The sequence below is a fragment of the Globicephala melas genome, chromosome 4 (genome assembly GCF_963455315.2).
Source record: "Globicephala melas chromosome 4, mGloMel1.2, whole genome shotgun sequence".
Lineage (NCBI taxonomy): Eukaryota > Metazoa > Chordata > Mammalia > Artiodactyla > Delphinidae > Globicephala > Globicephala melas.
In genome coordinates, this window is record NC_083317.1 from 18,840,606 (window position 1) to 18,868,098 (window position 27,493).

The following is a 27,493-nucleotide window of genomic DNA, read 5'->3' on the forward strand; positions in this document are numbered from 1 at the left end:
TTTGTAAGATAAGTGTATTGCAAGTATTTTTCCCCAACCTGTTTTGCCTTTTACTTTTGAAGTGTCTTTCAAAGAACAGAGCTTTCAAAAGATTTGAAGTCTATTTTACTGATTTTTTTCTTTATGATTCTGCTTTATTATCTAAGAAGTCTTTGACTATGCCAAGGTCATGAAAATTTTGTTGTTTTATAAGTTTGAGAGGTTTTAAACTTTTAAATTGAGGTATAGTTGATTGACAATATTATATTAGTTTCAAGAAGTTTGAGACTTTTTATGTTTAGGTTGATGATCCATTTTTAGCCATCCAATTTTTATGTGTGATATGAGGTAAGGACTGAGGTTCACTTTTCTCCATAAATATATCCAGTTTTCATAACATTTGTTGAAAAGACTATCCTTTCCCTATTCAGGTACCTTGCACCGTTGTCAAAACCCAATTAGCTATATATGTATGAGTCTATCTCTGGACTATTCTGTTCACTAGTCCGTATCTATCCTTATCTCAATACATCTTGCTGTATAAGAATAGCAAAGCTTTATATAGACAGTGCAAGTTCTCTAATTTTTTTTTTTTCAAATTATTTTGGCTATTCTGGGTCATTTGCATTTACATACAGATTTTATAATCAGCTTGTTTACAAAAAACACTGCCAGAACTTCGAGTTGATTATGGATTTAGAGACAATCAACATTTACAAAACTGAGTCTTCCAATTGACCATTATGGTATGTATCTTTTTTTCCCCACATTTCTTAGCAATTTCTGTGGTTTTCATTGGACCACTCTTACACAAATTTTGCTATATTTTTCCCTAATTAATTCATGCTTTTTAATACTATTGTAAATGGTAGCTTTAAATTTCAATATCCAATTATTTGTTGCTAGCATATAGAAATAACATTGAGTTTTGTATACTGACCTTGTGTCTTATCTCCCTAAACTCACTAATTCTAGCAGATTTTTTTTAAAAAAATCTATTCTTTAGGATTTTCAACGTATTTGATGTATTCTGAAGTTTTATTTCCTACAATACATATGCCTCTTTTTTTCTTACCTTATTTCCAGGTAGTCTTCAGTATAGTGTTGACTAGAAATGGTGACAGCAGATATTTCTTTGCTTTTCCCCAAATCTTAGATGGAAAACAAACCACTGTGCATGATGCTAGCTGTAGGTTTTTCATACTCTTTATCAAGTTAAGGAAGTTCCCTTCTAATTCTAGTCGGCCCAGAGATTTCATCATGAACGGATGTTGAATTTCACTGTATACTTTTCCTGCATCTACTGAGATGATGTTTTTTCCCCTCTGTATTGTTAATTTGGTGAGTTAATTGAATTTTTAAATTCTCCTAGTAACTGATTTTTTTAAAATAAGCTTTAATTGTGGCAAAATACACATACCATAAAATTTATCATCTTACCCATGCCTAAGTGTACAATTCAGTAGTGTTAAGTATATTCATTGCTGGACCAATCTCCAGAACTTTTTCATCATGTAAAACTGAAATTTTCTACCCACTAAACAACTCCCCATTTCCTCCTCCCCACATTAATTCACTTTTTATTTTATAAAAGTTTTAGTCTGTGACAAACTGGAAATAAAAAAGTCATCCTTCAGACCACAGAAATTTTAAAAGTCGTGTTCTAAATCAGTTTGCCAGTAGTAAAAATCTTTTTAAACATGTGCTTATTAGCTTGCAAATTAAGCTTTAAAGTTGTACACAAAAAAAGTGTCTTGGGAGAACAAATATACCTCACTAATTTCCTAACTGATGATTTTCATCACTTCAAACTAGATAAAATTAGACAGTGTGAAAAGCAGTTTATTTCACTCAAACTGTTTCTTTTTAAAGCATGTCAGTCAAAATGTGATCACTGCTTGACCATAAACAAAAGCGTAAGTCAGGTTTTTCTCCTGTTCCCTTTGACCCCTCTATACTCTGGTCCTGGTTTCTCAGACAACAGGGAGAGGTCATTTTTCATAATTAAAAACGAAACAAACCAAAAAACCCACAAACTTTACTAAGAATTTCTATTTTAGCGATCATCGACTTGCCTTTTGACAAGTACTCAGTGTTACCTTTCTTCTGTTGCTATTCTGAAACAGTTCGGCTTTGTGGATGGGGTTTTCATTTATTTTCTTAAAAAGACTAAACTCTCTAACACCTAATTTTAGTTCAGTGGAATTTGTTCTTCCCAAATTGATAGTTTTTAAAGAAGTATATGGGAATTATATACTAGATGTGAACTGTCATATTTTCATCTAACCTAATATCCCAGGAATTTGAGACTATCTGTATGATGGGGAAAAAAATTCTAAAAAACAGAAATATACTGTATAATAGTTTTATTTTTCTCATTTTACTATTTTTACATTTTATGCACAAATATTTTTTATCTGAGTAAAAATAGAAAATAACTGTCTTATGTAAAATTACAAAAAAAAAGCCACAAATACATAATTGTTGTTATGACAGTACAAGTGTCTTTATTTAAAGAGTAAAAATGTATGCAAAAATCCTCTTCCCTCTTACAAAAGATTGAGAATATTTTTTTCTGGCAGCAAGTGAAATATCACTGAAATATCAATATTTTTATACCCTCTAGATATGAAGACATTAAGTTAGTCACATGTTGTTTTGAAATTATGAATTTTAAAACATTTTTGTGCTATTTCAAAGATACATTAGTTCTTTTTAAAAGGCAGTAGCATAAAATGATGAATATGTAAAACAGCAGACCTCACCTAAAATATTCGGAGGCACAATCCTTTAAAGAAATATCATAGTTGAATTTCACCATTTATTCAGGGGAGAAAAACAACTAAACAATTTTTCCTAATTAACTGACACAGACTGACACAAAAATAAATGTGATGAGTCGATTCATGTGACAATCAACCACAGAGTAATTCTGCCTAATTTGTTGGATTTTCTGATGCCAACACAAATTTCTAAACTTAAGGCCAGCAAGATATGTATGAAAGTTGGCTCAATGAGAATCTCATGTGGAAAAAAAGTTTTAAAACAAAAATGAACACACTTCATTATTTTTGTACTTACATGGTATGGAAGATGGCCAATAATTTTATCTTTCTCCCTTTTGAATATATTGTAAATTCTTCTCTGGAAAATTTATTCATAAAAGCAGAGCAAATTATATTTTCTTTCAGAACACAAGTTATCTTTCAACAAAAGAAAAAACTACTTGGCTTCTGATAACTGCAACCTCAATAAGGACAACGGAAATAGTTTATTTATAAGTTGAGACAAAGTAACAGAAGTTTCTTGAGTCAACTGGGGAAATTAATCTCATTACTTATGGTGCATAAAACAATGGTGAGAGGCAAAGAAGAAAAAAGAAACAGCACCTGATCATGTATGAGAACTGTCTCTGTTCAAATGATGAGGAATAAAATAAAAACTGCAAAAGGAAGAAAATGGATAGAATGCGGTTCTTTAAAAAAAAGTATCTGAGGAACACATAAGGAAAAAAGAAATAATAGTTTGATTTTAGGGATCTAGAAGAAATATGGGTGTTCCTTGTCTTAAAAATATATATACATACAGTTGAGACATAACGGAAATCTGTCATCTTGGCTAAAACTTTAACGTGTCTCCCCCAAAGTATTTTAAATCAAAAAGTCAATAATTTTAAGCTCTTGAAAAATATACCAGAAGAGTAAATTTTATTATTATTATTTTAAAACTGTAAGTGACTTGTCAACTTCCCAGGCCATAAGAGGATGGTGCAAACCTTCTTTTTAGCTGTTATCTGAACTAGAGCTTCTATATATTATTTCATATTGCTATTCTATTCAGATATCCTTGCAATCACAGCATCCAAATTAAACTAATAATTTGTCAGTCTACTCTGTATGTGTTTATAAAAATGTAAAAATGGAAACTACAAATTTTATTCTTTTTAGATTCTACTGCAGGGTCTTAAAGGACTTAGACATAGACATAATAAAAACATAAATGACCTGACATTACATGTTGCAGTCGTACAGCATAACACTTAATATTATGATGTGAGGTTACCAGAAAAGGAGGTCACAGACGCCCTCCTCTACTCCTTGTTCCTAAGATCCCTGTCCCTATGGTTCTCTCCAAACCACTATTTGCTACTAGTGGCAGCAACTGCTAACAGTGCCTCTTTGACTGCATTAGCATGGCACTTTCCTCCTAGTTAGTCAAAAGTATTGAGCTCTTATTAAGCTGTTTAGAGGGATGGATTTAAAGGCGATGATGAGGGAGAAGATACATAAAGTAATATTTGAGAATCAATCTTCTGCTATAAGAGGATTATTTGCCAGTATCTCATATCATGATTCGTGCGTAATACCTTAAAACAAAAAGAAAAAAAGCAAGGAAACCAAGCACAGCAAGCAAGAAAAAAAGAAAGACATTTCTAGCCATTTCTGTTTAGTGTTGGCTTGTGGTAAGTAAGGAGTTTTACGTATGTAAGAGTTATTTAATTTTTAAAGAATTTTTTAAATGAGTTATCACCTTTTGAAATATCTTTGCTTTGAATATTATGTCTTCATTTATATGTGTGTACATGTATATATGTATAAGATGGTCAACTGGACATGTATATAGATATCTGTACACTCATATATAATATTCAAAGGAAAAAATTAAATAAATGGGAAATTTTGTTTTAAGAAAAGACTGCCTACACTGGAGTTCAAAATGTCCTTTTAAAACTATTTGCAAGTAATTTACTAATGTCTTGAAAGGTAAAGTACTACTGACTGATTTAAAGTCTTCACTTCAGAAACCCAGGACTTATATAAGCTGCTTTGTATAATAAACCAGCACTACAGGGTAATTAAAAAAAAAAAAAAAAGAAAGCCATACCAAACCAAACCAAACTTTTATTTTCAGGTTGAGGTACACTTTTTCAGTTTTTTAAATCTCTGATAGGGAAAGCAGAGATCATTTGAGAATTTTTGTAATAGTTGGTTTATTAGAATTTAATGCCTCTCTTATAATAATTTAAATTCTTGGCCTGACATTATGAAATAGCTATACAGTAAATCCTTAAAATTGGCTTGAGTAAAGCCAGATTTAAACCTGGATCTCTTTCTTCAGCACTGTTCCTCTGCCAGTCTTCTACTGTCCTTTGCTTGCAAATATATAAATTAATAACGTGATGCTCTTAGTTTAGTAATTTATTAATATTATAATTTTATTTGATATGACTATTTTAGCTCTGCTTGATTAGATGAAACAGGCATACATGCTTCAGCTGTGAAAAATTCCATTTTCTGGTTCTATGTAAAGCAACATCTAAAGCAGCAGAGAGGGGAAACAGTTATATTTTCAAAAAATAGTTAAGCCAGACTGTTTCCTGGAGATACTTTCATTTATTTTTCATCAATAGCTACTGGCTATTTTTGGTTGGGCTAGACATTAATACTGACCAGTTTAGCTTTCTTGACTGTTAACAAACTATCCCACAATGAACCTGCCTAAAGACATTGTGGTGATCGTTTAACATACACATTTTCTAAAATATATGCTCAAAGTAAAAAGATCCAAATTCACAAGAGTATGAAATATTTATAAAAAAATCATGCATCAGATTGTACAGTCTAGAAATAAAAGAAGATTCAAATTCAGTAATAAAGGTAAGAGCAATACTTGCTCTAACATTTAAGAAAGACCTTGGACTCCCAAAAGGTCCTGGGCTCAATTATCCTTTTCTGTTTGCAGAGACGCAGTAGCCAGGGCTACTGCTGTGACTGGCTGGGCAATTCCATGGAGTTGCATCTTTGCAAGTTTCTTCTGTTCACATTCTGTGACCAAACGGTTCAACTCTGCTGCACTGTATCCAATAAGAGTCTTCAAGTCACAGACAAACTTGTATACAAATCTCTTGCCTTGAACTTTACAAATCATGTCCCCATCATAATAATACCTTTAAAAAAGAGAAAACACATTAGGACTATATAAAAAAATTTTAAATTTGGACTTCTTGGGAATTTCCTGGTGGTCCAGTGATTAGGACGTGGGCTTTCACTGCCGTGGACCCGGGTTCGATCCCCGGTTGCAGAACTAAGATCCCACGGGCTGTGTGGTGCGGCCAAAACCAAAACAAACAAAACAGAAAATAAAATTTGAAACAGAACTACCATACAACCCAGCAATCCCACTACTGGGCATATACCCTGAGAAAACCATAAATCAAAAAGAATCATGTACCACAATGTTCATTGCAGCTCTATTTACAACAGCCAGGACATGGAAGTGTCCACTGACAGATGAATGGATAAAGAAGATGTGGCACATATATACAATGGAATATTACTCAGCCATAAAAAGAAGCAAAACTGAGTTATTTGTAGTGAGGTGGATGGACCTAGAGACTGTCATACAGAGTGAAGTAAGTCAGAAAGAGAAAAACAAATACCGTATGCTAACACATATATATGGAATCTAAAAAAAAATGGTTCTGAAGAACTTAGAGGCAGGACAGGAGTAAAGATGCAGACGTAGAGAATGAACTTGAGGACACGGGGAGGGGGAAAGGTAAGCTGGGACGAAGTGACAGAGTGGCATGGACGTATGTACACTACCAAATGTAAAATAGATAGCTAATGGGAAGCAGCTGCATAGCACAGGGAGATCAGCTCAGTGCTTTGTGACCACCTAGAGGGGTGGGATAGGGAGGGTAGGAGGGAGATGTAAGAGGGGAGAGATATGGGGATATATGTTTATGTATGGCTGATTCACTTTGTTATACAGCAGAAACTAACACACCATTGTAAAGCAATTATACTGCAATAAAGATGTAAATAAATAAATAAATAAAATTTAAAAATTTGGACTTCTTACAATATTTCACAGATTATTCCATAAGAAGAAGACTAGTATTGTATCTATCACAATAGCAATTAACACTGAGTCTATATAAAATATTTAATGTTATTATCCAAGGAAACTTCAGAACATTAACTAAAATTTCAATGCTAAGCACTCAAATTTTATGTACTAAATCTTCAAAACATATTTTCAAAAATTACGATGAAACACTGATTTAAAAATAAACATTACTAAGCAAAACAAAAAACCTTGGGAGCAGTAATAGAGCCTAAGAATAAGGGCTCTGAATCAGAACGCCGAGATTCAAAACCTAACATCTCAACTTATTACCCTTTGTGACCACAGGGAAGGCATATTTTCTCTAAGCTTTTATTCCTCATTTATAAAATGACATTAAAAACAGTATTAACACTAATAGAATTGTTGAAGATTAAAAGGATTATCTTTGTAAAGTGCTTAGCACACAATGACTGCCACATATAGCCCTCTAGAAAATAGAAGCTATATTGATATATAGCTTTATTCATATAATATGAATAAAAATTTAATACACATATTCTTTGGATTGTTGGAATGTCCATTTCCTCTCTGTCTCGTACAAAATCCTTTATTATGTAGCTATGCTTTCATCTTTATCATTTTAATATGTAAAGGCTCTCCCCTTACAGAGAAATTCTCCAAACCAATAGGGAGCCTCAAAAGAGTAAGCAAAAGGGCTTGAAAAAAAAAAAGAGAGAGGATACAGAAAAACATAAAAGAGGACATCATAAAGAAACAATGTTTCTTAACCTGCACAGGTACATTTGGGGAAATCACTCTAGAAGTCTGGTTTACTGCTGTTTTCTATGGATATAAAACAGTTGGATTTATACTTTGGAAAACAGACTTTATTTACCCCTATGCACTGCCAATTCCAATAATAGGAAAAAAAAGGTAAGTCGAAACTTTTCTGGGCTGGCAGATTTTGGAGCCTTTATTTTAAAACTGCACTGCCCATTTGCACCATTTGATGAAGAGCTGTTACAAAAGCAACAGCTATTTGCAAAAGTACCAGTGGTACAAACGATCACATTTAGCAGGATTTTATTATAAAAATCACTCAGTTTAACCAAAAATCCATTAATGAAAAGACTACATGCAGGAAATTATGTCATCTTTCCCTAATTCTAGAACAGCTAAAGTATAATGGTTATGTTCACTTTCCCAGTGAGAGATATAACACACTGGGCATAGTCTCCTGTCTCCTTTTTTGTCAATTACATTAATACAGAATTTAGATCTCAGCCCACAAACCACCAATGCTTGTCATCCAGTTAAAATGCTGTAGGCATTTCAATTTCTTAAGAAAATTTTGACATAATATGTAAGGCTGTAACAAATAAGACACTTGGGAAAAAAGGAAAATGAAGAGGGAAAGTGGTTTTACATTTCTAAAACAAAACTGGAGCTGGTATAATCGTATGTTTCTTGGTAAGATGTTATAAAATGTCATACACATACGTTCTCATTTAAATTAACAATTTTACTTAATACTTCCTCCAATCTAGTAGATGCGTCATATGACCACATATAACAGCACTCACTGTTTCCCCCCTAAAATGAAGAAAGTAGAAAGGTACACAATGCCTGTATTTTCATTCATTCATTCATTCATTCATTCATTCATTTATGGCTGTGTTGGGTCTTTGTTGCTGCGCACAGGCTTTCTTTTTAGCTGCAGCGAGCGGAGCTACTTTTCATTGCGGTGCGCAGGCCTCTCATTAAGGTGGCTTCTCTTGTTGTGGAGCACGGGGTCTAGGTGCGTGGGCTTCAGTAGTTGTGGCACATGGGCTCAGTAGTTGTGGCTTGCGGGCTCTAGAGCACAGGCTCAGTAGTTGTGGCACACAGACTTAGCTGCTCCGTGGCATTTGGGATCTTCCCGAACCAGGGCTCGAACCTGTGTCCCCTGCATTGGCAGGTGGATTCTTAACCACTGTGCCACCAGGGAAGCCTCGATGCCTGTATTTTCATGGATATGATTTCTTTTCTCCCCACCCCCTTTTTTTACTTGTATTTTAAAAAAACTTTTAAATTGGGAAATATATTACACAAACAGAAAGGACACAAAAGCGAACAGCTCAGTGATTTATTACAAAGCAAACAGTCACCTGTTAACTACTCAGGTCAGGACACAGAACACTGTCAGCACCCTAGAGCTCCTCTGCGGCGCCTCCCCATCATCACTCCTCCCTTGCTCCAAAAGGTTACACAATCCTGTTTCATGATAATAATTCCATTGCTTCTTTTTATAGTCTTATCACCCAAACATGCATCCATAAATGCTGTAATTTAGTTTTGCTGGTTTTTTTTAAAACTCTACTATATAAATCCAGTATGTACTCTTTTGGGTCTGGATTTTTTTCACTGAATATTATGTTTGTGACATTCACCCATATCAGTGCATTTTTAATGGATACACAGTATTCCCTTTGTATATTATAGTTTACTTATTCACTCTACTGTTGATAGATACCTGGGTGGTTTCTGGTTTGGGGATGTTATATATAATGCTGTTATAAGCATCCATGTGAACATATATGTACATTTTTGTCTGGTACATCCTTAGAAGACAAACTACTGGGTTATCGGTCACAGTTTACATTCCTACCAAAAGTGTAGAAGCATTCCCACTGCTCCATATCCTCACCAACACTTGGTTTTAATTTTAAAAGCAATTATTTTAATTTTAGCCACTCTGGGATGTACACTGTACCATTTTATTGTGGTTTTAAAATACATTTCCCTGGACTTCCCCGGTGGTGCAGTGGTTAAGAATCCGCCTGCCAATGCAGGGGACACGGGTTCAAGCCCTGGTCCGGGAAGACCCCACATGCCACGGAGCAACTAAGCCTGTGTGCTGCAACTACTGAGCCCGCGTGCCACAACTACTGAAGCTTGTGCGCCTAGAGCCCGTGCTCCGCAACAAGGGAAGCCACCGCAATGAGAAGCCCGTGTACCGCAACGAAGAGTAGCCCCTGTTTGCCACAACTAGAGAAAGCCCGTGCACAGCAACAAAGACCCAACGCAGCCAATAAATAAAAATAAATAAATAAATAAATAAATAAAATACATTTCCCTGATTACTAATGAGGTTGTGCACCACTGCATATGTTCATCGGCCATTTGGACAATCTCTAGTCTAATATGTCTGCTTAAGTTTCTTGCCCATTTTTCCTAATTCCCCTATGGATTTGTAAGAGTTCTTTACATATTCCAGGTAAGAGTCTTACGTCAGATATGTGTGGCTTGACTTTCACCCTCCTAATGATGGTTTCTGATGACCGGAAGTTTTAAATTTAAATGTAGTCCAATTTATTGATCTTTTCCATTATGTTAGTGCTTTTGGCTCTGTTAATGTCTTTCCTCATCTACTGAAGTCAAGTAGGTATTTCTAGATGCCTCCCTATTTTACTTTCACATTTAGAGCTACAAGCGACATAGAATTGATTTTTAGTATGCTATGAGGAAGGGGTCAATATGGATAGTCAACTGTCCCAGCACTACTGATTGAAAAGTAGGTCTTTTCCCCACTGCCATCTTTAAATCAAATGTTCCTACATTCTTCGTTCTATTTGGGCTAGCTACTCTAATCCTTGGTCTATTTGTCTATCCTAAGCAAATAGATCACTGTCTTACTGTTGTTGTAGCTTTACAGTGAGTCTCAATATCCTGTAGAGCAAGTCTTCCCACTTTGTTAATTAATTTTCTTCAGGTGTCCTGGTTATTGCGATACCTTATATTCCTATATAAATTTTACAATTATCTTGTCAAGTTCTATGAAAACATTTATTCAGGCGGTTACTGCATTGAAAGTTAGACCAATCTGGGGAGAAGTGACATCTTAACTATTAATTCTAATAATTCATCTGTAATTTTGAGGGGACTTGTATGTACACAATCACATCAACTGTCAAAACTGATTATACAGAAAGGATCTTTAGATAGTTGGCAAAGTGTTTGAGACTGAATAAGTGATAAGTACATTGAAAATAAAGCACTGTAGTTACTTATGTATGCTAAGGAAAACAAATGGTCATTCTGGAAAAGAAAAATAATCGTGATAAACTATGTAATGGTACTTACATGCCATGATCCTGTAACAATGAATACTGATCTAATCAACACTTCCACATAATTATATTACACTTGGATGAAGGGATGGGAAGGGTATGTGTGTTAATAATGAGAGGTAAATCGTAATCTCTGTGTGAAATTCACAAACAATGCTCCAGTGAAACATAAAGTAGCAGTAAAAGCATGTTATTTAGGAATACAGAGGTAAACTGCAGAACTGCTTTACCAAATTCACTCTTCCAAAAATATAGACACAATTCCTATATATCCTACTTCTCAGATACTTAAGTGTACATACTGAATTTCTATCGCTGTAGTAAGCATAATTTATGACAGTAATTATGTCAAAAACTTTCATACCACTTACGAGAAATTATAAATAATTATTCTACTCCAATTTAACTGATGTAAAGTTTGGATATTCAGATTTTGGCATATTGTGGGGGAAGGAAAAACAGGGAAATGGGTTGACATTTTGCATCTAATTATAAAAACTGACAATATCTACGTATTTGCTAGAATTTACACTCATTCAGTTCACCTATACCAAACGACAGCATCTGTTATGTAAATAACAGAAACCTCAAAGATTAGATATGTTGGTTTTAAACATAGTACATGCTTTTAAATCAGATAAAAATCTTAGAATCATCTTTCAAAAACTCTACGTACCTCAAATTATTACTAAAAATCTTTTTAAGAAGTAATTTTTAACATAAATGTGAAAAATTTTAGTTTTATTTATATAAAGAAAACATTTTATAAACAAGTATTTTAACATCATTACATAACAGTGTTTACACTAGAATTCTTATTCTATTTTTTTCTTAGCTATTTTTTAGAAAGGTTTGATACTTAAAGCAAAGTAATAAATTCTTACCTTAATGCACGACTAAGTTTCTCATAGTTCATTGTAGGTTTATTTTTACGTTGTCCCCATTTTTGTGCAACCAGTTCGGGCTGATTTAGCTTAAATTCTCCTTCATCACCAACCCAAGAAATGCAGTCTCGAGCATCCTTGTCAGTAAGAAGTTCTAGCAAAAACTGCCACAGTTGGATTTGGCCGTTGTTTCCTAAAAATTGACAAGAATGACAAATATTGACCACAATGCTACGGATTAACAGAAGGCAAAAGACAACACACAGGTCTTCTGGTGCATACCTCAGCCATACTAAAAACACAAATTTTTTTTACAAATGCTGTCTAAGTATCGCCAGAGAAACAGTCCATATTCACATTTTCATACTGTGAAATAAAACGAAATATACATAATTTGACAAATTTTATAAATACCAGATGATAATGCAAAAATACCTGTTCTGTTCCCAGGTGAACTTCTATCTTCTCCTGAAATCCTTGGAGCTCTTTGTACTTTAGCTGCCTTTGCACTACTATTTATAGCTTTAATGGCTGTTGGTGTAGCAGACTGCACTGATGCTGGAATAATTTGCACAGCTGCAAAGCAAGACAAGGAAAAAAATTTTTTTTCTCCTTCCAATACAAACAGTGAAAAAAATTACTGAAAGAAATAAAATGCAATTAGTTTAACTAATGCCCGTCTAATTACCTCAGCACAAGTTCAGAGGATAAGGTATGATGTCTGTATTACAGTTTGTGAATCTTAACATAGCGAATAAAAGTTGGTTTCCTTATTTTGGAAAAACTTAATGATGTGATAAATCTAGTGATACATTAAAGTTATTTTAAAAAATCTATTTTTTAAAATATTTGATCATAAAAAATGGTTTATCAAATTTTGGAGAATGTGGACAAATGAGAATTCATGTTCCACCGCTGTTAAGAGTACAAACATACCCCCTTTGAGAAAAACTTTGGTCTTACCTAGTAAGGTTGAAAGGGTAGAAACCCCATGATATTACAACCAGAGAATCTCACAAGCATTCTTACAATATTCATTCAATGATGTTCACAAAGTTTAAAAAATAATATACAGCAGTGAAAATAAAATTGAGCTACATTTATCAACATGGGTCTCATAAATGTTAAACAAAAAAGCGAGTTACAAAAGGATATGCACAGTATAGCACCATTTTTCCCCAAAAGTTCAGACATGTAATCAACAATGCCCTAAAGTGTTTATGGTTACGTAAGTTGGTAAAAAGATAAAATATGCATAGAATAATAAACATCAAGTTCAGGATAGTCATTTAAAATGGGATCTACAACAGGTAGACCTGATATATAAAGTTTTATCTCTTATGGTATACACAGATGTTGGTTATACTTTATTATTTCTTTGTATATCTAAAATACTTCATATGAAATTTAAAAATTAGTTTTTCTTTTTACTACCTTGCAGTACTAAATAAAGAAAACGTTTCTTATTGATAAATGGGCCACACATTATGGGCACATGAATACTCACGTTGATCAATTGTAACTATCTCATTCATCTGTTGTTCTTGGCTTGCCAATACATCTGAAGAACACACACAAAAATTTTTTGTTTTCACTTAAACCAGAAATGCAAACTCCAATCCAGTAAAATTCAAAACAAAAAAAAAAAACAAAAAAAAACTCCACAACTAAAACAAAAACCAAGCAAACAAAAAAGCAAAACATCAAACAACTGAAACTTATTGGCATATTAACTTAAAAAGATCCTTGATCATCATTTTACAGGGAAAAGATATTTTTAAGAGAAGTAGAAGGAAAGTTCCAAATTCTTTTCATGTTCAGAAAAGTTATTCAGAGAACCAGGGTTTTCTAAATGTAAATACCTATTCTAAATCTATTTATCTATGTTTTATATAAAATAGGAAATCTTAAAGATCAGATCAAAGATGAGAATATACATCACAATGAAATTATTTAGATACACTTTCTTCATCAAAAAGGCTCTTTCTCTTCAAGATGATCTGAGAGAGTGTCATAATTTACTTAACTAACATCCATTTTTTAATAAAACGGCTTTAACTTTAGAATGCTTCTTCTTAAAGACAGCCAAATTTTCAGTGGAATTGTAGCTGTCCTCAGTGTCACAACTGAACTAAATAATTTAACATGTCTACAAATACAGCTCTCGACATGAGTTACAGTGTAAAAGGTCCTAGTGACCCTTTGGAGAACCATTCATTACTCATCTGTTGCTATTCCCTACTTAAATGGTATTCTTTACCTCTCAGACAAGAGTTTCACTTCCCAGTCTATATTCCTTCAGCCTATTTAGTGCCCATCATAGACTGGATGCTTCTCTCTTGAACTGAAATAGCACCTACCAGCAGTCATCTGTGTACTGAGTGAGTCCTGGGGCCTGGGCTCCCAACACAGTTCTACTTAGGATGCCATGCCAGGATCCAACTAAAGACACAGAGCTGGAGAGGACTGGGAAGCTAAAAAGAGATCTGAATCCTACTTGTCAGATGGGAGCTTTCTTTGGGGGTCCTGAGTTTGGGAGTTTAAACAATTACATGGAACTAGCCTCAGATCTGGGTTCTGATCTTAGCACTCACTTACTGGCTGTGTGACTGTGGTAAATTATTCAACCAACTTCACCACTGATTTCTTCATATTGAAATGAGATACCCCCCACCTACCACTGTATGAGGTGGTTGTAAGGATTAAAGGAAAATATTTTTAAGAAGCACAATGCCTGAAACATAGTTAACTTTTCAGTAAATTGAAGAAGACACTATTCTTTTATCCACATTCCTAGTTCTGAGCCTTCTCCCCAAGAACCACCGTCCCTCTTGAAGAAAAATGCATGCTTTATATTTGTGGTATATTTTCCCTCAGATTTTACAAAAGTAACTTGAAAAGGCAAAGTGCTATTGGAATGAAATTGTTCCATTCGTGACTGTAAATAAACACAGTGCCCTAGACCAAAAAGAGGCGAAAGGGAGTCACCACCACACAGCACAGGCATTACTGATCTGTAAGATCAGCTTCTCAGCCCTGATTTTCAGAGTGGAGTTTGGTTTGTTTCCTGGGGAACTCTCAAGATAACAAGGCAGAACACAAAAAGAGAGGGGCTTTGGAAAGGCTGGTCCAAGACCATACAGACACTCTAAATATCATATTCCTCTATAGCCCTCAAATCCTGGTCATACATGAAGGAAGCAGAGCCCTAAGGGGCAAAGCTCTGAGCCTATGGAGGCATTTTATGAAGAAACTTTGGACACTAAAGGTATAAGGCAATTCTTTTTTCTAAATAAGACCCTCAGCAAACTGAGAGCTTTGTGCCTTTGGTGGCAGAAGACATATTCATACGAAGAAGGACATCATAGAGCTGGTACTACTGGAACATTTCCTAATTATCTTCCCCATGTATTGTAGGACTTGGATGAAGTTTCACAAGAAGGGAAGCTGCAGGAAGCTGGTGGCTCAGGTGGGAAAACTAACACAAATATGTAAAGATGGAGCTCTATCTGTTCAGTACTGTGTCTCCTTGATAGATCATTGAGGAAAAGATAATAAATGCTGGGTTAATAAATGCCTTTCAGAAATATGCTGTAGACTTCACTCTACAGGAGGGGCCAGAGAACTAGACTGTGCCCAAAGGAGCCTGTTCTGAGAGGTAAGGCTTGTGAATTATAGAAAGTCTGCCAGAAATAGCCTTACACACCACCCTATCCATTCCCAGATTCTGAGAATTAGATTCCCAAACCAGATGGGATTTCCTCACCAGGCAAAGAACCACGGCCCGATAAGCAAGGAATTCCCTAAGATACTCATCTAGGCTCTGGGGCTTTGTTACTTTTGAAAACAAAACAATTCCAGAGCAGAGCTCTTCTGAAGAAGACCCATTCTACCACTGACTGCAAGGAGATGGAAAGATACACAAGATTTCTCTGCCCCCTGTACTAGGAAAAGTCTCCGAATGAGCTTTAACATTTGAGAAGCACTGGGAGAACCAGAGAGAAACAACCAAAAAGTGCTGACCTGGGAGACAGAGCGAAAACCATGAATTTGAGAAAAACTAAACTGTAGTCTAAACACTGCCCTTGTTCTATTCTCGAGAGTCCCTACAAGAAAATGTTTCTGTAAACATAACTTACATGTTAAAAACCTGAAACAATTCAGGAATTTACCTTACTCAGCTGAAAAGCTCTGCAGAGAAGAAAACCTGCGAAGCCAAGGATAAACTTTCAACCAGAACATTCAACTTATTTATCTAATAGGAACTGAAACTGGAAATAAACCGTGTAAATATAATGAACGTAATAAGTCTTTTAAATATTTTTCTCCTCCTGATATTTAAGAGAACCAACACAAGAGAGATATTACCAATAAAAACAATGAAGGAAAGCTTCTCTACAGAGCTCATTTCTTATTCAACAGCAGATGAAAACCCTAAGCATTAAATGATTGTGAAAAATCCCTCTACCAGATCTGTCCCCTTACTGGGTACACAGTAGGATGAAATGCTACCAGTTACATTTTCATCCATAACCGTTATTATATGGGTTTGGCTAGCATTCCTGATTTATTTAACAGTGTCAGGGAATGGGTTACTGCTAAGATATTTTAACAGTCACTGAAATATAAGATGGATTAAAATTCAAGCAAAATAATTTACATCTATTTGAGCTCTTTTTGTTGGACAGCCTTAATCATAATAATGTCTGTCAAGCAACATGGTAACACTATAATCTGTGGCTTCCAATTCAAGATGGTGTGTTGCATACTTACACTTCCCCTTTCTCCCTTAAGATCCCATTCAATTAAAAGATATTTTAAAAGATTTAATCCCAATAATGAAGGGAATGCGAGGGAAGCCACCTGTGAACAAATAACCTTAAATTTCTAGAAGATGAGCATAAAGGACAGGACTGACTGATGAAACAGAAGTCAACAACTAGAATATATGAACAGAGCTAATTGCAGGGCATAGAATCTTACTTCAGAACTTGGATTCTAGGGTTAGTCTGCCTGGGTTTGGAGCCTGGCTCTGCCTCACCCTAGGTTCTATAACCTTGTAGGGGCTCTCTAAGCCTCAGATTCGTATCTGAAGAGATAAGGAAAGTAATGATCTGTGGCATTAGTACGAGATCAAATGAGATAATACATATAAAGCTCTCAGTACAACCTTACACAATTAATAAATGTTAATTATTATTGCTATTATCAATGAACAATTTAGATGAAAACAAAGTTATAAAGAAATAAAACTAAACTTAAGCTACAATGCAAATAGACAGTAATTTCAATTTTATACATTTTCGAAGAAGTTCCAGATGACTCCAGAGAATTTCTCCCCGAGGAACCCGCTGAAAAAAATCTTCTTGGTTGAGACTACAGAGTTCTCTTCCGGAAATATTCAGCGTAGTGAGGTCTATATCGGTCATGCTGAATTCCTTCATTACCCAAACCACCCAATGCAGGACTTGGTCTGTGGACCACTGTATGGGATCTAAAGAGAAAAATATTACCATTGGCCTAGTTGCATCTTAGATATTATATAAATTTACAGTTAACTTGTAAACACACACAAACACGCAGATAAAATCCAGACAGGTTTCTTTTTTTTACAAGTAAGTGAAGTAAATAAACTCATTATATGAAATAAAAAAGATTCTTATGCTCTATTTTCTCCTTAGCTCCTTTTCAATTTCTTAATCTAAATTTTTGATGGATTCACTTATTTCTACATCAGTTAGTCTGGAATTTTACCAAGAAAAACAAAATGCAAAACTGCTCTCCAGTGGGCCAAATGGAAGAATAAAATACATGATTACCTTGTAGAAAATGGAGTAAATTAAACAAGTTTTAAAAAATTATTTTGTAGTAGTGTATGATTTGATGCACTGAAAAAATAAAATTATAAGGGGTTTCTGGGGAGACATATTCTCCAAAATATGAACGTACTCTTTCCTCACTTTTACTTCTTGTAAAAAGCTAGTTGTTCCTGCACTTACCCTTATGGTAGCACTTACAATACAACACGCTAATTGCATGTCTACTCAGCTGTCCCCCCATAAAACCTTGAGGTCTTAAATATAAGGACTGTGTCTTGTAAACCACTGAATCTTCAGAGCTTACCACGGCGCTTTGTGCGTACATTTGTTAAATCTATAAAAGGTGAATCCAAATAGTTTCATTTTCTTCATCCTTTTTTACTACTGAATGAATTCACAAATAAAAAAGATGGTCAACATGTGTAAATAGTTCATGATTGTATCCTTGGCATGTAACGGAATTTCTACTCACAGAATTTTAATAAATACTAGCTGAATTAATTTTGGTATAGGTATTTCTGCATGGAGAAGGTCATCTATCCAAATGGTATTGATTATATGCCCCCAAGATGCATGCTATTCAATAAGAAAATAAGTGAGGAAAAATAACACTCAGGTACTTATCAAGAGCCAATTTACAGTAAAAATGAATCAAACATAATACAGGATTGCAAGCCACAGAATTGATTTTTTGTTTGATTTTTTTCACAAGGAAGTTAAGGAAGGAAGATTCTAAGAAAATGGCAGCAAAGTTTTAAAATTTCTCTGAATGCACACATAAAACAAAACAAAACCCACCACTAAAAGCAACTAGAGAGCAAAACCAAAAATCCATGGACATTTACAATTAAACCAGGTGACATGATATCCCCATGGAACCCAAAATACATGCAGGTGAAGACAAAGCAGTAACAGTCACAAGAGCTGTATGGTATCAGCATCTGTGCAGGAGAAAGCAGAGGGAAGCAAAGGAACATCTCACTCTCCATCCTGAGCATGCGAAAAACTGAACACAGCCAGGAAGTATTCTTTGAAAGCACAGTTTTGCCCAACCCAGTAGCAGAGGAATACAAAGGTCCATGGTCAGCTTTAAAGGGGATGGAGCAGTGAAGCACCTGTGAAATTTTCAAACTAAGCCAAGGATCACTTCCAGAGGAGAAGACCACAATAAAGAGAAACCGGTGGGAGTGGAACTGAAATTGAGTAGCATCGAAACACGAAGGAAAGGGAGAGAGGAGGTCCAGATAAAAGTGAAGTCAAGGAACTGACAGGAACTGAGAAAGCAAGAGGCTCTATTTTTTACTACTACTCCAAAACAACAAACAGAAGGAGTTCTGGAAAGTTAGAAAAGCTATCCTGAAACACACTTCAAAGTTCAAGTAAGCACATTTTATGTAAACGTGAACAAAAAAGTATCAGGATCAAAAAGTTAGAGGAGGGGCTTCCCTGGTGGCGCGGTGGTTGGGAGTCCGCCTGCCGATGCAGGGGACACGGGTTCGTGCCCCAGTCCGGAAAGATCCCACATGCCGCGGAGCGGCTGGGCCCGTGAGCCATGGCCGCTGAGCCTGCGCGTCCGGAGCCTGTGCTCCGCTACGGGAGAGGCCACAGCAGTGAGAGGCCCGCGTACCGCAAAAAAAAAAAAAACATGTTAGGGGAAAATAGTTAGTCTGCCTTGTTTTCTTAAATAATATCAGGTCTTCTAGTTTAACATAACTAATTGCCATGCATGTTCTCCCTGCCTCTTTTCTCTAAGTCCTTAGTAAAATGATGCTAAAGAAACTTCTGAAAGATGTAAACTCACAGGAACATGAGTGGGAAACAACAGAAATGGAAGCATCTCCCCACCACGTAGGCACCAGGAACACTTTAGACCGGTCTACAAACCGAAGAGTGAGACCCTCTCCACCCACTCCACTTCCCTTTCCACTTCCAGAATGCAACATTTACACACACACATCAACCCTAAATCCTCACCCCAACCTTCTACTCCTGACACGTGTTTGGCCAATTTTCCAGAGAAGTTGGGAGACCCAGGAAAAAGATCTATACATGCTGACACTTGAAAATCTTTTAATAAAATGACCAACACCCCATTTCACCAGCATAGTCAACAAACTCCTTCCAGACTTCAAACTAATTAGCTTTAAAGTTATTCACTCTTAAATATGAACAGATGGTCAAAAATAATCAGATATTTGAGAGACGATAAGGAAACCACTAGATGACCAAAAATAAACAGAAAAACAGAACCCAGAGGAAGCAAAAATAATGCAATAACAAACTGCAAACAACAACAAAAAAATAATAAACCTCCACTTCACTGTAATCAACATAGAGAGGAGAGAAAACATGATATCTGTAATATAAGATCAGAATGCTATGGAAAGGTAACAACCAAAATAAATAGCCCTTGTAAATTGAAACTAAAAATCAGGTTGCAATATAAAGAAAAGAAAGGGACTTCCTTGGTGGTGCAGTGGTTAAGAATCCTCCTGCCAATGCAGGGGACACGGGTTCGAGCCCTGGTCCGAGAAGACCCCACATGCCGCGGAGCAACTAAGCCCGTGCGCCACAATTATTGAGCCCGTGAGCCACAACTACTGAGCCTGTGTGCCACAACTAACTGAAGCCCACGCACCGCAACGAAGAGTGGCCCCTACTTGCCGCAACTAGAGAAAAGCCCGCGCTCAGCAACGAAGACCCAATGCAACCATAAATAAATAAATAAATAAATAAACAATATATAATTAAAAAAAAAGACAAGAAAATTTGGCAGAAAGTAGTACAAATAGATATGAAGATGAAAAATAAGGAAGAAAAAAGATGTAGAGGATCAACCCAGGAGATTTGATAGGAGTTCTAGAAAAAGAACAGAGAAACACAGAAGGTTATTATCAAAATAATAATGAAGGAAAACTCCCCAGTACTGACGGCAGAAATTGTGTAGATCAGCACTGTCCAACATAATGCAGGCCACTATGTAACTTTAAAATTTTCTAATGGCTACATTAAAAGGTAAAGAAACAGGTGAAATTCGTTTTGATAATAATTTCACTTAATACATCCAAATGTTTTCATTTCAACATGTAATCTAGGTAAAAAATTTATAAGATTGTACATTCTTTTCCTTTTGTACTGGGTGTTTTACTCTTACAGCATATCTCAATTCAGACCAGGCATATTTCAAGTGCTCACATGGGACTGGTGGCCACGGCACTGGGCAGCGCAGGGCCAGACTGAGATGCTACGCAGAAAACCCGAAATTGACAGCAAATGAAAAGATCCACACTGCCACTAGACTTGGTCTTAACAGCTTTCTTATTCTTTGAGGAATGGCTTAGGTCTCATCCTTCAAACTGGACTCTTTTATCTTGTTATGAATAACTCCTATCCTTGCTTCTTTAATCTTTCCTTCTCCCACTAGTTCCACACCATTTATCTACAAATACACTCAGGTCACCACCAACTCCTGAACCTTCAATATTATTTATTTATTACCCCAGCATTCTTCCCACCTGCCCCCCCCAATTCATACTCAATTTTCTCCATTTCTACAATGTTTATTTAGTTCTTATAATTCACCTTTGTTGCTCCAACTCAGCAGCTGCTTTTATCTAAATCTACCAATGAGCCTCTAATGACCAAATGTAATAGATATTACTCAGTCAGCATTCTTTGACTTTCTCAGCAGTGTCAAGACTTGTGACCATCTAAAACTCTTCCCCAATTTCATCAGCACTATATACGGTTCTTATTTTCCTTCTATCTGTTAAAGCTTTCCCCCCACTTCCTGTTCCTCAACCCTAAATGTTGACAAGGTCCAGCATTATGTTCTCTTCCATTTTATCTCTCTCCGTCAGAGACTGCATCTACTTGTATGACTTTAACAAATTCAATGTGACTGAGTCCCAGATAACATCTTTATCTCCAGTCCAAATTTTGTGCACCTGAAACTACTTTCTGGTGACCTCCAGTTGAATTTGTACTATTACTTGAAAATCAAGTACAATCAACACTTTCCCTTGAAAAATCTTTCCAATACCAGACTTTCCTACCTTCCCCACTAAGGTTTAGAAGGCATGGACTATCTTTCCTGTGCACTACTGAAAGCCCAGAATTTAACATGGTGCCTGGCTCAGGAAATATGTAATGAAGATGTAACCAATTCTTATATTATTATTGCCTAGTCACCCAAGCTTGAGAAGTTAGATCAATACTTGAATCTCCCCTCTCTACGTTCACACAATCCATCAATCAGTTGCTCAGTCCCATCATTATTTTGATTCATCTCCTCCTTTCTGCTCCCACAGAAATCACCTGGTCTAGGCTAACCTAAATATTATCACCTAGTCACACCCAAACTACCTGCTCCAACTTATGCCATATACCACTGCCACATTCATTCTCAACTGTCACTTCCATCAATCAAAAACAGTTCAACAGGGCTTCCCTGGTGGCGCAGTGGTTGAGAGTCCGCCTGCCAATGCAGGGGACATGGGTTCGTGCCCCAGTCCGGGAAGATCCCACATGCCGCGGAGTGGCTGGGCCTGTGAGCCATGGCCGCTGAGCATGCGCGTCCGGAGCCTGTGCTCTGCAACGGGGGAGGCCACGACAGTGAGAGGCCCGCGTACCACACAAAAAAAAAAAACAAAAACAGTTCTACAATGCTACAGAGTAACTCCTTACCCAATGCATCTTCTCACTACTCACACTTCTCAGCTTTGCACAAACATTTCCTGTCGGCAATGTCTAGCAGTTTCCTTGTCTATAATAAACTCTTCCCCAATTTTCCCCCAGACCACTATGATCCTTTTGAGATTCTAAGAGTATGTTTCTTTATACCAGTTATTGACAGCTTAAAAACATGTTACGTTTATAGCAATTATCTTTTTTCATTTATCTTCTCTCTCGTCAACTACATTGTGAATGCCCTAAGGGCAGATTTTTTTCTTTGTATCTTTGTATTCCCAGCACCATCATATGTTACAGTCCAAAAAAAACAAAAACAAAACCAAAGAAAATCAATATATTTCCTAAAAATTCTACATTTAAGATAGATAATCTACTCACCCTACTGTCTTTCATGTCAAGCTTAATTCTTATTATTCTACTTAACATAATTATTATGCATTTTATTACCATAGGGTATCCCAAGACGTTCTTGCTCTTTCCTATAACCTTCCAGAGCAGCAGCCCATCTCGTCACTTGTTCTGAGGTTTCATCTGAAATGGTTGTAATGTGTTTTGTGCCATCAAGAGTTATCACTTGAGCTTCCTCAACAAGATGTGCTTCTGCTTCGGCATGGTGGGCATCTGGATCAATAACTACTTCAACTGTTTCCGCAGGTTTAACAATTTCCAGGATGTTTAGCTTTGGTTCAATTCCTTACCAGTGATTAAAAAGAAAACAAGTATATCTAAGTGAAAACACGGAAGTCTCTAACAAATAAAAATTTAGTTGAGTTTATATGTTCTCAAATGGTAGAGCAAGGCTCCATTTTAAATATTTTTAGCATTATGTCTAGAGAATTTAAACAGATTTCTATTAAATGAGAAAAACAACAATTCAGCAGAACTTTGATAGATTAGATAACAGTATTGTACCAATATTAATTTCCTCATTTTGATAACTGAACTGTGGTCATGCAAAAGAATTTCTTGTTTTCGGAAAACACACTAATGTATTTAGAGATAGGAAGGAATAATGTCTACATCTCATTCTTAACCAGGTCAAAAAAATAATGTGGGGATGAGGGAGAGAGAGAATAAAGCAAACATAGTAAAAGTTAACATTTGGGGAATCTGGGTGAAGGATATCCAGGAATTCTTTTACTACACTTGCAACTCTTCTGTAAGTCTAAAATAATTTAAGAATACCACCACCACCATGCATATATACACACACACATGCATGCAAGCACACACACACACCACCTACAAACATTAGGAAAAAAAGTACCACTATGGAATAGAAAATTAAAACTACACTATGGAGAGTATGAGTAGCTACTTATCCTGAGAAGTTGAAAAAATTAAAATTATTTACTGACTCCTTTTCTTTTTAGAAGACAAAGTACATGTATTAAAAATGAACAGACACTAAGCTTGTTACATTAAATTCACATCATTAAATTCTGATTTTCATTTTCAATTGAATGAAGAAAAACCCAAATACTTAAGATATTCAAAATAGAATAAACTAGCCCTTTATGAAATAATCTCAGATACTTATATTAAAATAACAGCTGCAAAAAACTATCATACTACTTAACAGCTACTGTTTGCTCACTGATTCAGTTACAATCTATATCAAAAATTTAATCAAAGTGTATTTGCAAGAAAAAACAAAACTCAATTTCAATATTCTGAAGTTCAATCAGGAAAATCATTATTACAAGAAAATATACAGCTATAATTCATCAGGTAGTGTAAACAGAAGTCAGTTCTTTCAAATATATATGAGGAAACAAATTATAATTTTTGAAGAAGATTTTTCCTAAAAATTATCCCCTAATCCTCCATTCAAATTGCATCAAGTCAACTCTTCTTAAACACACCTATACTGAGAGGTCACTAAACTTTTAAAGATAAAAAACAAAGATTGATTTTCTTTCCTATTCCCAACAATAGTAAATCCTGGGGAAATTAAGGATCATAAGTAGGTAGTTACCATTTTCATAATGTGAAGAAAACTTTGGTTTGTGAAATATAATTGTAAGCAATACAATATGTTCAGAGATGAAAATTAGTCTAAAACTCTGGTTAGAAATCTCAAAAAGCCACATTTAAAAAAACTAAAATTCAACCCACCAAAAATGGTTTCCTAATTTTCTAACTTGGGTATTTACACAGATTAGTAAAATACTGTGATGGATATGGCTGACTGGGTCACATCACATCCTTTGCAAATTCCTCTCTCTGTGCTAAACTGCAGAGACTATACATGTCCTTGCAGCTACGGCTGCAGATGTGATTTAGGTTCTAGAATCACTGCCATGAGCGTTCCATTTGGAGATGAGTTAAGAGGGGACAAGCAAGCACACGGCATCCATTTTTTGGCTAATGTGAATCACTGAAAAGGCAGCATGGTTCCAAATCGACAGCTATAGTTGTGGCTTTCAGATTTGGCATTTTCCAGATCCCGGCAGAGCAGCAGCTTCCTTGGCAGTCCAGTTCTACAGCGTGGCTGAGGCATTCTTAGAAAGTCAACTAGAACCTGTTCTTTCAGCCCTCCCTGTGATCCTGTTATTTACTACTCTGTAATATACCCTTTCCTGATTAAAGTAGGTAGAATGTGTTATACTATCTGCTTCATCCTGACAGATAAAACAATTAAATCAAAAGCATGAATATTTGGCTATAACATCACATTTACTAATTTAGACAACCATCTAAAACTTATAAAATTGAGTTCCCATATTAGAAAAACATGAGCTAAACTTTTAAGTAACAACATTAAAAGTAACTTACCTTGGTAAGAAATTACCTGTACACTAAGCTGTACAGTTCCGTCTGTCTTTACTCCTTGGTCAAATAAACTTCGTTCTGGATCCAGCTAAACATGGATAAAATGATTAAGATTATTTTAGCTCAGTCATCTTGTTTAATATAAATGGATGTGCCAAACAGGACTTAATTACTGAGGCATACTAATTAAGTTACAGAACACGTTTAATTATTCAAGTTGTCCCATCATTTAATTCTTTGCCAAAACTGAAAATAACTTAACCACTGTGGTAGCAATTAAGGACAACACAGACGACAGGATTTACTGTAAGTGGTGGTTTTCTCTAGCTCTGGAGTCTAGTTTAGAATTTTAAATAATGCCAAAGGCAATTATTTTTTCTGTAAAAGTATTTAAAGTAGAAGATAATGCTATTTATCTGCCATGAATAAGCAAGGGTGTTTTATTAGTGGGGACAATTTATATAAATTTATTTATGTAATTCTTACCATATCTCCCTTTTAATCAATGATACACATTTAAGATCAGGGTTAACTCTAAATTTTTGATCATAAAGTTAATGAAGTTAAAGGACTTATAACCTTACTACTTGACCTAGCTGTGAATATCTTTAATCATAATTCTGTATCCTTTCAGTACCTTTCAGTATCAGTGCTTTTGAATACAGTTCACACAAATGGCAAAAAGTAATTCTGACTTCTAGACATTTTGTCATCCATTTATAAACAGCCTTCTGTTGTAATTATTTTGAATAATGTGTATCTCTGTGTCTGCATATCATACAGCTGGAGGTACAAAGCTCCTCCCACTCATTCCCAAGAATTCAGCCAATACTGTAGTCATGGTACAAACATATTTTCTAATATTAAAAACATCATACACATAAAGCCTAAAATCTTAAGTGACTATGCATCTAACTTAAACAGAGACAAGACAAACTTTGTAACCCTACACTTGGACAGGTCAAACGTGGCAGCTTTACTCCTTAAGACAACAGTCTCTGCCTGACATTTTGTTAAAAATTCTCCTCATAGCAAGATTTCTCCCCTCTCCAGTAGACACTGGTATTATCTACTAGAAGCTAAAGCCTGTATAACTCTGAAGAGGGCTCTCAGGTACTGGACACTCTAGCTAGTTCAGTTAAGAGCTGGCACAAGGACAAAACTCAAGCATGATATTTGATCTCAGGTCATATTCCTTAGAGAAGTACAACTCAACTGTTGTTCATCAGCTCTGAAGTCAGCACTCATCTGAAAATACAAAAGCATTACCACAAGCAGCAAGCATTCTGACTCCAACTGTGTATTTGCATTAATTGACATGGAGAACAGAAGTTACTATCCTCAGATCCTTTTTGAGGAGGAGAAGGGGGAGGGGGACAGGAAGAAATCCAAAATGTCCTAGATGCAAGGCCAGCTCTGAATTCTATGATACTATAAATTATGCATATTTCCATTTATTCTACCAATATATATTGAGATCCTATGATAGGCTGGGTACTTTGCAGGTGTTAATTTCGTTTTGCTTAGGTCAGGTATTGTAAGAGCAGCAACAAATATCAGAGCTAAAAAACAAGTAAGAGATTGAGTCCCTTAATTTTACATATGAGAAAAAAACAGGTCAAGTCCAGTGACAATGAATTATTCAATAAAAACTTTATTAAAAAGTCAGCCTCAAACAAGTGAAGAGTTTTAGAGTCACACAGGCCTGGGTTCACATTCCAATGTATCCCTTTGTAGCTTATCCAAAATTTACTGCTGGAGCAAATAAAGATGGAAGGGAATATAAAATCATTTGGTCAAACTATCTTTAAAAGATGAGGAAACTGATGCACAAAGAAGTTAAAAGTTAGAAACAGGGTGTGAGGACACACTTCTTCAGCTTCCAAGATCAATGTGTTTCTCACTACTCTACGTTTTAAGCTCTGATTAAAATGTATTTAAACTTCTCATTTTATATTTGTCAAAGTAAAAAAAAGAATGTTTGATTTATTACTCAATCTTTTAAAAATAATTTTAAGTGGAGGAAATTTTTCTGAAAGAATTCTTTTTACTTCTAAATGCTTACATTTTATAATAATATAGGTCAAATGGAGAAAAAGGTCACAGCTAGAGAGAAAAGGCCAACAACAACAAAACATTTCTAATGCAGATATAAATGCTGAAATACAAATCTCAAAAAAGAAAAAAATAATACCTGGATATCTTGCAGGCAAATTTCATGAGCATCCAAAGAACACTGCAGTCTTGGTTCTAGTAGTTTCTTTAAATTGCCTATTGGCTCATTGATGTCTATGGCCTGGCTTACACATTCAGCTGGAGTGTAGGTTTGTTCAACAATGCTAAAGAATACAATGTTAAAGGATCCAGTGTTAAAGAATATAAT

At 35.5% G+C, this 27,493-nt stretch overlaps 1 protein-coding gene across 4 annotated transcripts in view; it reads right to left on the reverse strand.

The window, feature by feature from the left end:
* Positions 1-4,860: 4,860 nt before the first annotated feature.
* GABPA (GA binding protein transcription factor subunit alpha) overlaps positions 4,861-27,493 on the reverse strand; it is a 33,753-nt gene continuing 11,120 nt past the window's right edge. For all 4 annotated transcript variants that reach the window (XM_030880948.2, XM_030880947.3, XM_060297882.2 and 1 more), the window contains exons 3-10: positions 27,305-27,449; positions 25,114-25,198; positions 22,783-23,028; positions 17,124-17,318; positions 13,332-13,385; positions 12,260-12,400; positions 11,825-12,017; positions 4,861-5,926 (exon numbers count right to left, since the gene is read on the reverse strand). In XM_030880948.2, coding sequence (XP_030736808.1) covers positions 5,698-5,926; positions 11,825-12,017; positions 12,260-12,400; positions 13,332-13,385; positions 17,124-17,318; positions 22,783-23,028; positions 25,114-25,198; positions 27,305-27,449 — 1,288 coding nt within the window. In that variant the 3' untranslated portion in view covers positions 4,861-5,697. The remainder of the gene's footprint in view (positions 5,927-11,824; positions 12,018-12,259; positions 12,401-13,331; positions 13,386-17,123; positions 17,319-22,782; positions 23,029-25,113; positions 25,199-27,304; positions 27,450-27,493) is intronic.